Source organism: Pinus tabuliformis, chromosome J, assembly GCF_031772625.1.
Source record: "Pinus tabuliformis cultivar Carrire ecotype Pingquan chromosome J, CPIR1, whole genome shotgun sequence".
Classification (NCBI taxonomy): Eukaryota; Viridiplantae; Streptophyta; class Pinopsida; order Pinales; family Pinaceae; genus Pinus; species Pinus tabuliformis.
The window spans coordinates 1,581,760,530-1,581,773,053 of NC_142295.1; the positions used below are offsets into that span (position 1 = coordinate 1,581,760,530).

The 12,524-nt window shown below is 41.2% G+C and overlaps 1 protein-coding gene across 2 annotated transcripts in view; it reads right to left on the reverse strand.

Annotated features, from left to right (window-relative positions):
- HCF136 (photosystem II stability/assembly factor, chloroplast (HCF136)) overlaps window positions 1-12,524 on the reverse strand; it is a 354,415-nt gene that overhangs the window by 300,011 nt on the left and 41,880 nt on the right. For both annotated transcript variants that reach the window (XM_089379786.1, XM_089379787.1), the window contains exon 4: window positions 2,836-2,968. In XM_089379786.1, coding sequence (XP_089235912.1) covers window positions 2,836-2,968 — 133 coding nt within the window. The remainder of the gene's footprint in view (window positions 1-2,835; window positions 2,969-12,524) is intronic.

A 12,524-nucleotide genomic window follows, 5' to 3' on the forward strand; every position in this document is an offset into this window, starting at 1 on the left:
CCGATGATTGTTCATATTTCTTATTATTTGTTTACATCAATTGTATTTATTCACCCAATCCTGATGATTAGGTGTCAACACTCTAGAACTCGCACTAGCAACCTTTAGAAATTCGCATTGGCTATCTGGCAGCCTTTGGAAAATCCAACTACCTTCCCTGGCAATTCACACTACGACTGGAAACTCGATCTGCCCCTCCCAGCAACTCGCACTACCTCTGGGAATTAGAACTGGCAAATCCGGCCTCCTTTTGTCACTCATAAACTGGAAACCTCTGTGAAGAATAAACTTCGACAAATTTCTTCCCAATCACTGCTGCTGAAACCCTCTTGGTGTCTTTGAAAATCACCCACTCGATGTGTCTCCAATGTTGCCCATCGATCTCGCTCTATAATCTCTCATTCACAAATAAATGGCCATGATTAAAAATTTACTTGATTCAATCGATGGCTAAGATCAACTTAGAAACTTTATACAAGCTTCTAGAGGAAAATCAATCTTATCCCAACTTTATACAAGCTTAGAAACTTTATACAAGCTTCTAGAGGAAAATCGATCTTATGTCAATTAATTATCCATTTTTCCCTAAGTTTAAATTAGGAAATAATTTAAAAATCACTAATTGACATTATTAAGATATTTCCATTAGAAAAAATTACTTGGGCTTCGAGATAATTAATTCCTTCATGTTCTTAGCCTTAATGACACCTCTCAAGGCTAGAACACCTGTATGGGCTACAAAATCTAACATGCTTTCCAACTTCCCATTAACCTACCTTGATCTTTATTGGACATCGACATAAATTCCAATTTCTATCCTTCTTCTTAGTGTTTCCATTTCTTTATTCATACTCATTCTTTTGTCGTTTCTAGCTATTTTTTCTCACTTATTACCTCTCGTTGTCTTCTTTCAGCACTTTCTCTCACTTAATTCTCTCTCCCAGATCCTCCAGTGTCCAGCCTTGTAATAACCAAACGATGCAGTCAGAGACATGTCATGCACAACTCACCTTCCCTTGTGGCATAGTGACCTGCAACACAACATACATAGAGAACATGCTAACAGAAATATGCATCCATGCCATCATACATATTACAAACAGAGTTTGAGAACCATATTATACTATCATAAGGACAATCAATTACTCATTGACATTTTAGTCACAATACATGGATACAGATTGCAATCTCAGTCTGTGTTCTCAACACTCTGATGAGGCTTACAAAATCTCTTCAAAAAATGAAGTAATATATCACAATGTTCGAATGAGTCCAAATCTAATACCACCATTATCAGATGAACAATTCAAAGAGCAAACGAACATTGGCAAGACAAGAATTTGCTGCAAGAAACTAGCAGGCAGATCACTTCCAAAATCCCATGGGAAAACAGAATATGCAAACTATGCAATAAATACAAAGTCAAAAAGCATATTAATAGACTTTTTGAATTGCCCGTATTCAAAATAAATGGTTCTAATTCCAAATTATAAGATAACAACTAACAGATCACTGCAGCAACTACTGACCAAAATGTCCATGAACTAGGAGAATCCATAAGGTCGGTCCCAATGACCTCGATGAAAAGACATGACCAGTGCAATGCTTCAGTCCAAAAGAACTTGATCTGAGTGGATGATAATTTGATGAAGATAATAAACAATCTAGCACTGGCCAAGAAGAAAAACTTTGATATTTCTTGATCCTAAATATTGAAAAGTTCATAAGAGTAATACAAATCTTCTAGGATTTTCCAATGTTGCACTAATCGCTATCGGGATAATATCGGCGCGAGGAAAAAATCGTAATAATCGGAAAAAAAAATCGGTAATAATCAGGAAAAAATCGTTTGGTACAAAAATATTCATTTTTTTTTCAATTTTTTTAATATCTAAACCATCTACAACATAAAATAAATACATTGACACATAAATATGATAAAAAGAACTAATATATAAGATGTTTAATATCATTTCTAGTACCAAAATCACACATAACAGTGAATCATGTCTTGAATAGTAAGTCCTGACTCTTGAGTCCCAACTCAACCTCAAAATATCAACAAAAAATATAATAATGTATCTCATTTCATGAGTCATAATGTCATATACAATGAAATGAACCAAATAACTAAAGTCTAATACTACTGATTTCCTTTGCCCCTCTAGATGTAGATGTCGATGGAGTTGGCAGGCCGCAGTAGACTATGGAGTCTGTTGTGCTCTAGAAGCTGAAGAACTAGGAGCTACAGGAGGTAGACCACGTCCTCTACTTGTGACAGGGGTAGCTTGGGTCACCTCCTCCTCCTCAGAAATAAATAAATAAATCGTGATTTTTTGGGAAAAAATCGCCTATAAAAAAAAGTCCGAGTACTACTTGCGATTTTATCTTTTGCTGAAAAAATCGCGAAAAAACGATAATATCACGATTTTAACAACACTGGGATTTTCAAATAAAATCCAGCACATGGACTTCTAATATATTGAAAGAAGGAAGAAATTGCTTTTTCAGCTCAAAGTTCTTAGGAAACTTTCGACTTTCCTACATTAGGTTCTTCAGTTATAGCTTGTCACATACAACTTTTGTCCAACACTCAAATTTACTGATTATACTATTTACAGATTTGCAATGCAAGCACTGTCACTGCAGTAATAGCCTTCAAACCACTAAATCTCCCTGATAGTAAACTTTTTAATACAAGGAGCGCACAGAATGAATATAAATAAACTACATCTTGGGTCACCTGCAAATATTTAGTTCAATTTAACAAACTGAAAATACAGAGAATTTAATCATGGGATTTGTGAGAGAGGGAAAGAGGCAAGACAGTTTTACCTGGCCAGGCTCCCATGTTAGATAGAAATTCCCACGGCTTGAAACAGCCACATAATCACCACTGGGAGAGCGGTTAACTGCATTAAAAGTCCCCGTGTAGTAACTTGCACCACTAATACCACTAGAAACTGTGCTGCAGGATTGGAAATCAAAAAGAACAGTTAAAGGCAGTAAATATCCTCAACCCTATTCTTACCAATTTGCTTTATGGTAATAAACCTAGATTTAATGATAATAAAAAGTAGTCAGGAGGCATGCCCAAAATTATGATGTGGCATCCTCCATTCTCATTTTGAAGGAGAACTTTATTGGCAAAGATTCACCAGTAAGAGCTAATCACTTATCATTTTCCTTATTAAATATAATCTTATATTACAATGAAAAACAAGAAATTTACATGCACCTTTTACATCAGTGGGCTAAGATAAGATAAAATAAGATAGTTTTAACAATGTCCAAGGACCAAAAATAACCGACAAAATAGGTCAGTGAGATTGAAGTACAATCAATGATGACATCTGGGGGAATGTACTAGATTACTCCAAATGCAAAATAAAATAGATATATGATAGAATCTGTGAAAATGGACCTACATTAAAAAAAGTACAAAATAAGAGAAATTAAAAGTTTTACAAAATGTCATTCAGTCGGGATGAGAAAGTAGAGAGTGGGGAGAAAGTATCTGCTGCTCATGATGACTTCATCAACATCATACCTAGGAAGTGCTTAATAGCCTTGTTACAACAAAATCTAGCACCCCCATAAGATGTAAAGTTCCAAGCATCAAGGGGCTAGTCTTGTGCAACTCAAGAAGACTACACTGCAACCACAGGAACTCTTCCTCTCACTTTTGGTTCTTCTCCAACTCAAGCGAGGTTTCCCTAAAGGTAGGATTGCTAAGGCTATAGAGTGGAGCCACAAGGTAACTTAGGGAAGATTTACCCTGTTACCCACCATTTTGTGGGTGATATCCTTAGAATTTTTTTTCTAGAAGATGGTCCTCAGTCGGCAACTAGCAGCCCCTTGTAGCCACCAACTAGCTCATTGTGCCACTTCTCTGCCACTTGAGCCAGCCATGTGGTCCCTCACCCATCTGTCATGATCGTATGTTTGAAGGTGGGCCTCCCAAACCTAAAGGTATGCCTTGTCATTTGGTAATTGAGTATTGTAGTTTACTTATCATGGAAACTTTTGGGCATGGATTAATGGGGGGATTCGGCGAAAAGAGTGGGCTAGGTCTGTGCTCTTGTCCCCTAAACCTCTTTTGGATGTTAACCTTGGACCCTAGTCCTGTGGGATCTCTTTTACTGACCTTTGGGCTTTAGGGATGGTACTTCATGGGAAACCTTGATTTTGGTTGCGTGGTCCCACTCTTCATCTACATATATTTCACTCCCCTTCCGATCATTATAACCCCATTCATCATTTCTCCCACCTAGGTCCACATAGGGTTAGTCGTCCCCTTCCCCTTGCCCACACCTTGAGTCGGGCCTGGAACGATGCCCCGGAGGTTGATGCAACTGAAAATAAAAGTAAAGCATAATTGGCCACAATCAACAAGAAAATGTACCAAAAAATGCAAAAGATGGCCGGGACAAACACATTTAGCACGTGGGCAAAAGCCAATGCATCAGCTCTACCCCATAATCATGGCCATCACCCTAGTTCCTATAGAAACTAGATGAGCCTCCTTTATCATTCAGGAACCCATGATTGTCCCAACCCCTGGTGGGCAATGAACCACCCTACCTTAAAGGGGGTATCCACTGCTATACCTTACACATCATGCTCTTATCCCTTGAGCCTCGAACAGTTAATCAAAGAAAAATCATAAAAGGCAAAAGGCATATAAAGAAGGGTGGAAAAATCAAGGTCGAGGCACCTCATGCACCACAATTGCTTCCTCCTATACATTACATACCCAAGTGTGGGCTTCCCTTCTACTAGCTACCCTTGTACCCCAATATGTGGCCCAGGGCTACCCCTTTCATTCCCTATTCCATTCATCTCTTTATCGCATGCCACCACCCTTTGAAGGATGCACCTCGGACATACTATCACCTTTAAAGGTAGAAATCACCTAATAGGGTACTTGGTTAACCCCATTTGGAGCTTGCAGACATTACCACATGCCAAAGCTCGCTATGGAAGGGCATGCCATTATGAAGTGTCCACCTGTTGTCCATGGTTTGTAAGCTCTTTAACTCGATTTCCTTAAATGACTTGTTGTACTGCAAGGCTAGGGGACGCATTGGATCTTATGTACGATTGCGTATGGTCTCCATTTTTCGGTTTGGTCTCCCTATATGGGGTCCTAACCCTCCAAAGGGCTACATTGGCACATGTAGGGTGTGTGTAGAGAGTCATGGGCCTCCATAGTAGTAGACAACACTCCATGGATCCCTAGAGATGTTCAGAGATTTCTCGAGATTCACCTATTGGACGAGGAAGATGCACCTGGTTCACCATGCCCAGTCGGCCCTACAGTTGTACCATGCACTTGGCAAATGACCCAAGACTTGTATGTTGATGTGGCATCACTTACACCTTCATCTGATCCCTTATAGATGGTCTACAGGCATCTTCGATCTACTTGGACACCCATGAGATTACTTGTGTGCCCTCACACCCATTGGGAGCACCACAGGTTTATTATTTGGAGAACAAGGGACCAACCCTTTTTCCACTACTTTTGGAAGTCCTATTTATCATTGTGGCACTTATGGACTTCATCAAGGTTCTTAGAAGGCCCAACGACATGTATTATTGGTCATTCGACCTCTTGACAGGCTCGTTCTTTTGTTTAGGAGCTAGTTTGGTGGGCTTGTCACCAAAAGTTAGTTATTTTAGGGGCTAATGTAGGCCCAAGTAGCTAATCGAACACATTAGAAGTGTATAAATAGAAGTGATGAGGATTCATTTTAGCATCATCACTTGGATTTGGAACTTGTATCTCTTTAGAGATTTTCGCTATCCCTCTTGGAGGACGAATTTTTAGAGCATGGAATGAATTTTGATGTTTGGATTATTTTCTCATGTCTTGGAGCTTCTTGAATGGCAAGATTTTGGATGGTTGGATATGCTCTTATACATGTATGTACAATTTAATGCTATTCTTTTTCTCTATTTTGTCACATGTTGGGATTTTGATATACTAGGGCTTATTTGCTACATCTCTTTATGCGAAGTCGTAGAAATTTTGTTTCCAGATAATGAATACTTCATGTATGATGAACGAATGTTCCTACGGATGTTTCATTGATCTTGATAAGCCATCTACCTTGCAAAACGAAGTATAAAGTTTTTGAAGTTGCGTTTGTTGCTGCCCTAGTGCTAAGCAAAGTTGTCTTTGTTGGTTTCTTGAGAATTTAATTTTCACATCTCTTTGGCATTATCACGTATAATCTTGTTGAACTATGATTGGAATCTTGATTAATAAGTGGATAAGTTGATTTAATTGATTAAGCATCTTGTGGAATATTGTTGAAGTTTACACTTGTCTCGTTTAAGTATTGTCATTTTAATATTGTTGAGTACTCATGCTATAAGAAGATTTTCACTAAGTACTTAAAATAACTACTCGACAAATTTCACTCATAATCTCGTGCATTAGCATACTAAGGCTAGATTGCACTAATAATTTACCTCCTAACATAAGCTAGGTTGATAGAAACATACGATAACCCTTCTCACTTGGCTTGAGGGGCCTCGGCAACTCTTCGGTGGTTAACAAGGTGACCTTGCAGTCGTTAAAGCCACAGTCTTTGCAGCGTCAGAGGCATTGGATGATAGGAGAACAATAGAAGGTATCGTTAATCAGGCCCTAGCCTGCTTCCTATTGGCCTCCTTCCCACAACCTACCTTGGAGCCCAGCTTCAAAATAGTTAAGGGAAGGTTACATCTAGATTAGGCATTTAACTAAAAATAACCAAGATCTCTGCATCACACATAGGTCATAGGTTTGCATATCATTCAGGTTAGTCAATCATCTTAAGTAGTGGGTGTCCATCCGGTCATTTGGTTCCAATTTATTATAAGCAAGAGTTTGTGACTCCACTAAGGCACTGGTCTCATACTTTAAAATCTAATCTAATCAATAATCTTGCTCGAATTCACGAATTGGCTAGGCCACTCATCTGTGTCTCCCAAACAAATTGGTTTCCAACTTGTTTCCCTTCATCTCATTCCATAGGGACTACCCCCCATAGCCTGTTGTTGGGAGACTACTAGAACGGAGTGGGCAGGGATCAGAGTGACAACCCATGTCCTGATCATTGTCGTGATCTCTGTACAATCTGGGCGACAACAATTATTAAAGGAGATTTTCGAGTTACTTCAAGGATTTTTTCCCAGATATATTTGGATTTTCTTGAGTGGTTTTTGGAGCTAGTTGAAGAGTATTTTTTTTTATTTTGTTGGGGTTGCTACATAGCTAATTTGAGATGATTTTGGAGTTGGTTTTCTCCAAAAAATTTAGAGGGTAAATCAAGGTAATTTTTTCCATCTATTTTTTGTTGATTTTTTGTAGCATTGGATGTGCTCTAAGTCTCAAATTTTGCAGGGAGACTTGGGCACATGTATTCCAAAGAACCAATAAAGCGTTTTGCGAAATTCCACTCGAAGACAGTTTTATTAAAATAATTTATTATTTTTAATGGAACCTGTTGTCGCACAGAGTGTCTAGGCACCGTGACAACGCTTAGATTGGGGGCTGTCACCCTGATCCCCAATCACTCTGTTTAAGTTGTCTCCCTATAGCAGGCTAAGGGTGGTAGACCCTATGGAAAAATGAAATGAAGAAGAACTAGTTGGGAACCAACCAATTTGTGAGACACAGCAAGGTGATCAAGTACTTGATTAAGGCTTAGCAAGATTTAGAATTTGATTAGATTTTAAATGATTAATACCAGTGCCTTATGGAGTCAACGATCCAAGTAATTGATTAGTTGTTGTTGCTTAGGAAACAGAGATATGAAATCTGTTTATAATTCCACGATAAAACTCTTTAACAATCGCTTGAAAATATTTGCAAAATGTATAACATGTAATGAGCATTAAATAATCCAAGCAATGACGATAGATAGATGCAAGATATTCAACAGATGCACAATGCTTTAGCAATTAAATTTCAAGAGATACAAATACCTTAATCAACCACGAAATTTAAAAGCTAACCAGCTCAAATCCTAAAATTTAAATGATTATGCTTAATGACCCAAATCTAGGAAATTCACCACTTTCAAATAGTTAATCTTCAGACATAAAAATTTAAACACGTTTAACTATAGAGAAATGGCAAACACTAATACCAGAATAGCTCAACTTTAGATTTTATCCTTGATCAACTTGATTAATTTTAGGAAAACTTTTCGATGGCTAAGCAAGACTAAATGTGACCAAAATAAATCAAAAAAGATTTAATAATTTTTAAATTTTTTATGGGCCAGAGGCCACATAAAAAATTTAAAACCTTTAGATGCAAAAAATTTATTTGATTTAAAACAAATTTTAGTCACATAAAAAGGAACTTTTTAGGCCTTTTTTTATTGTTTTTAGATTTTTAACTTCTTTTTAATAAAAATCAAAGTTAAATAAAATGAAATCAAAAGAAAACAAAATCGATTTTTGTTTTTTTTATTTTTTTAAATAATCAAACTAAAAAAATTGAATCGAATTTGAAAATTTTAAAAAAAGGGACCTACGCTAACCCTAACTCTAAACAAAATAGAAAAAATGAAAATTGAACATGCTAACTAAACCGACCAAAACCCTAAAGAAAATATAAAACTAAATGAAAAGAAAATCGAAGTGCTTCTTTATTGTGTGCAAGTCTGTGGAACTCGACGGCAGAAGAGCAGTTCGACAGTAAGAGCATGGGATGATGGAGATGCTGAGAAAGGGAATGCGAGATCAACAGCAGATTAAGGGATGATTGATTTCGAGCGCAGCGTGGAGAGTCTGGCAGGCAGCATTGGAGAGCCGCAGAGGGATGGAGCAACGCGTGGAGGAGACACAAGGGAAATGGATGCATGTGAGTGATGGAATGGACGCAGGTTGGTGAGAGAAGCTGAGGGTTCAGCTTTTTGTTTGCAGGTTGCGTGGAAGCGTAGCTAGAGGAGTGAAACGATGGATGGCATAGAGGGATGCTTGCAGGGAAGGAGCAGCAGATCAAGGATGAACTACGATGAGGGAAGATGGATCTAAGTGAGGGTTAAGGAGAGGGCAACGAAGTTTTGTGGACAGGTTGAGTCAGAGGGATCTGTAATATTCCTAATTAGTCGTGGCTAATTGGAATATTCGATTTTGCTCAATTTTGCCTTCTATAGTTATTAATAAATAGAAAGGTGAGAAAAGGGGGGACATAACTCACTTTTTAAATAAAGTCACTCCCTAGTAGCACAACGTTGTGACTTAAAGGGGGAGCCAAGGGGGCCAAAAAACCATGTAGAGGAGGGGCCCACGTAGACACTTGGAGTGACTGCGCAGATGGATAGAAGCACGTGGCAAGAGGGAGGCTACGTTGGAGGAGGTGGGCCTTAGGGTTGAGATAGGCCAATACTATAAAGGAGAGAGGAGCCTCCTCATTTTGGCATTCGATTGTGTGCATTTGAGCTAGTCACTTCGACTTAGAGCACGCTGGCTCTTTAGCCTGTTTGTAGCACTGTTTAGTGCAACGAGTGTCTCCGTTCGGAGATCTCACCCTTAGCCCCGGGGGACTTCGAGTGCCTGCTCGGGCAAGGTAGTTTTCAGCAATCTTTTGCAGGAGGATTGATCTTTGGAGTGAGGAGGAACTGAGCATTTTTGGATAGCTGCGCAGTCTTGAGAGAGGGACGCAGTTCATTTTGGGTGGAGTTCCGGATTGGGGTTTCGCGGAGGATTTTGAGCTGGGAGATTGAGCAAGGGATCAGCCCTTGCATATTTGAGGATTTTGGCAGAGTTTCAGGCAGAGTTTTGGAGGATTCTACTCAGTAGCAACGCAGAGCCTTGAGAGAAAACGTAGATCCTCAAGGGGGTGATTTTCGGGGGTCGGCTATTTCAGAAAAGCTTTCTGGGTTTTTCTGGGTTTCTTGAGTAGAGTCTGATTCCAGAGTTTCAACATTTTCTGAGGGGAACAACCCCAAATCCTCATTTGATTTCCAACAGTAGCACGGCAGTTCTCCAACAGCTTGGACGCAGTTCAGAGAGAGGCCATTCCTTTACTATTCTGAGTGTATTTCTTCACTTGCCTTGTGCAAGTCGAGGTGCCATCTTTCTGATCACCTCCTGTACTCATTCCATTACTCAGTATAATAAAATGGCTTAGCATTTCTCTCTGCATTTCTTGAGTATCTGCTTATATTTCATGTTTACATTATTATATGTTGCACCACTGTTATTTTTATCACTTTGAGCTTCCCATTTACTATATCATTTGTACGTATTTGGTTGGAGTTTGCTTGGGTTTGAGGGATATCCCGGAAAAAGGGATATTACAGTGGTATCAGAGCATAGATCTGGCTCAGCCTGTGGAGCTAGCAATCTATGACACTGGGGGAAAAGCCCTACATCTGTTACAAAGGTAGGAGATATAGAGACACTGGGCGTAGGTTGGAGAACACCTACAGAGAGGGAGACTGTGTTCGGGTGGTGGACACAAAACAGGAGGAGCCTGTGGTGAATGCAGAACAGGAGGAGCCTGTGGTGGACGTAGAGCAAGAGGATCCGATGGCAGATGAGAACGGGAAGAGATTTGCAAACATGCTCCTCAAATCAGTGCAGGATCTGTCGAGGCAGATTGAGGTGATGGTGGAGAGATTCATGGCAGTGGAGGCTAGACAGCGTGAGAACCCACGGGTTTTCCAGGTTAGTGAGGGATCGAGTACATCCCACCATTTTCCAGAGCAGGGTGCCACTCAACGTGACACTACCCAGCAGATGACCTCACATGCCCCTACACGCTCTACCATGCCCACTTTCCTAGGAGCAGACACGGTGCCTGGAGCCCAGCAGGAGGCAGAGCCCGGTCACATGGGCGATTATTTTGCAGAGTACCAGGCCTATGGGCAGGAGTTCAGGGATGCTCTCTCATTCAGAGACTTTGTTCAGCTCCAGCGAGATAGTAGACCCCCCGACCATCACAGAGGACACCAACATTATCACGATGGAGACACCCACCGCACAGCTAGTAGATTCCACTTGCCTACGTTTGATGGTTCATCAAACAGTTCGGCAAGGTCTTGGGTGGAGAAGCTGGACATCTATTTCTAGCTTAACCAAATGTCGGAGGCAGAGGCCATCATGGTGGCGACATTACATTTGGATGGTGAGGCCCAGGATTGGTGGTTCCATGGGATGGTTAAACTCGGACATTCCACAGTGACAACATATGCCGAGTTCACCAGGAGATTGATGGAGAGGTTTGACCGGAGGGATCCAGAACAGCACTTTCCTGAGCTAACAAGGCTTAAACAGACAAGGAGCCCAGAGACCTACATTGCAAACTTCCTGAGGATTTTAGTGATGGTGCCAGATCTATCCACGGCACGAAGGATCTACATGTTTGTTGAGGGGTTAGCAGAGCCACTTCGGGGTCTAGTCAGGTCCACTAAACCAGCCACACTCCAGGAAGCTATCAGCAGGACCCGGGACTTACAGGATGCCTTACCCAAGACTCAGACACCTTACCCCCAGAGACAGGCTTTCCAGCCTAAGGGGAAGGATGTGAGGATTCCGCCTCTGAAGGGGAATCCAGGACGAGCACAGATTGATGATGATGCCAGGAGGGAGTTGAAGAAGAAGCGGTTGTGCTTTACCTGTCAGGAGTCGTGGGCACCAGGACATAGATGTGCTGCTGGCAAAGCACATTTTATTGAGGTCTTCTCCGAGAGCAGCGGGGAAGAGGATGAGGAGGATGATGTAAAGGCAGGAGATAGTCATGTCGTGCAGGGTCCCTTGCTGCCTCCACCATCAACAGCAGGAGGTGCAGCTTTTGCACCTACCAGAGGAGCCCTTGCAACATTGCAAGGAGTTCCCAAGTATTTGACGCTGCGCGTACGAGGGACAGTACGTGGCCAGTGAGTATCAGTTTTGGTTGACAGTGGGGCCACCCACAACTTCATCGATGCACAGATGGTTGAGAGGAGAGGTATACAGACAGAGAGATTCGATGGATTTTCAGTTTTGGTCCCAGGAGATCAGACCATGGTGTGTGCTCGTTATGTTCTAGAGTTATCAGTGACGATGGGCACCTACACACTGACTGACCACTTCTTCGTGGTCAATATTCCGGACACCAACATAGTACTAGGTGTCCAGTGGCTTATCACTCTTGGGAAGGTCACGACAGATTGGAAGGCCCTAGAGATGGAGTGGGATGATGAGAAGACAGGGAGGCATGAGAAGATACGAGGACAGCACACATACCCGCCTCAGACTGTTTCAGCTCATTGGATGGAGGCAGTCTTCCAGAAGGGAGACGTAGAGTGGGCAGTGGAGCTGCGTGCATCAGAGGCAGGGACTACAGGGCAGACGGTGCACCCAGAGATACAGTCCATCCTTGACCGGTATGCCACAATATTTGGGGAGATTTCGCTGGGACAGCCACCGGACCGGGGGTTTGAGCACACCATTGAGCTTGAGCAGGGCATACAGGCAGTGATCACTACCCCTTATAGGCATCCCAAGGCCTATCGGGATGAGATTGAGCGGGC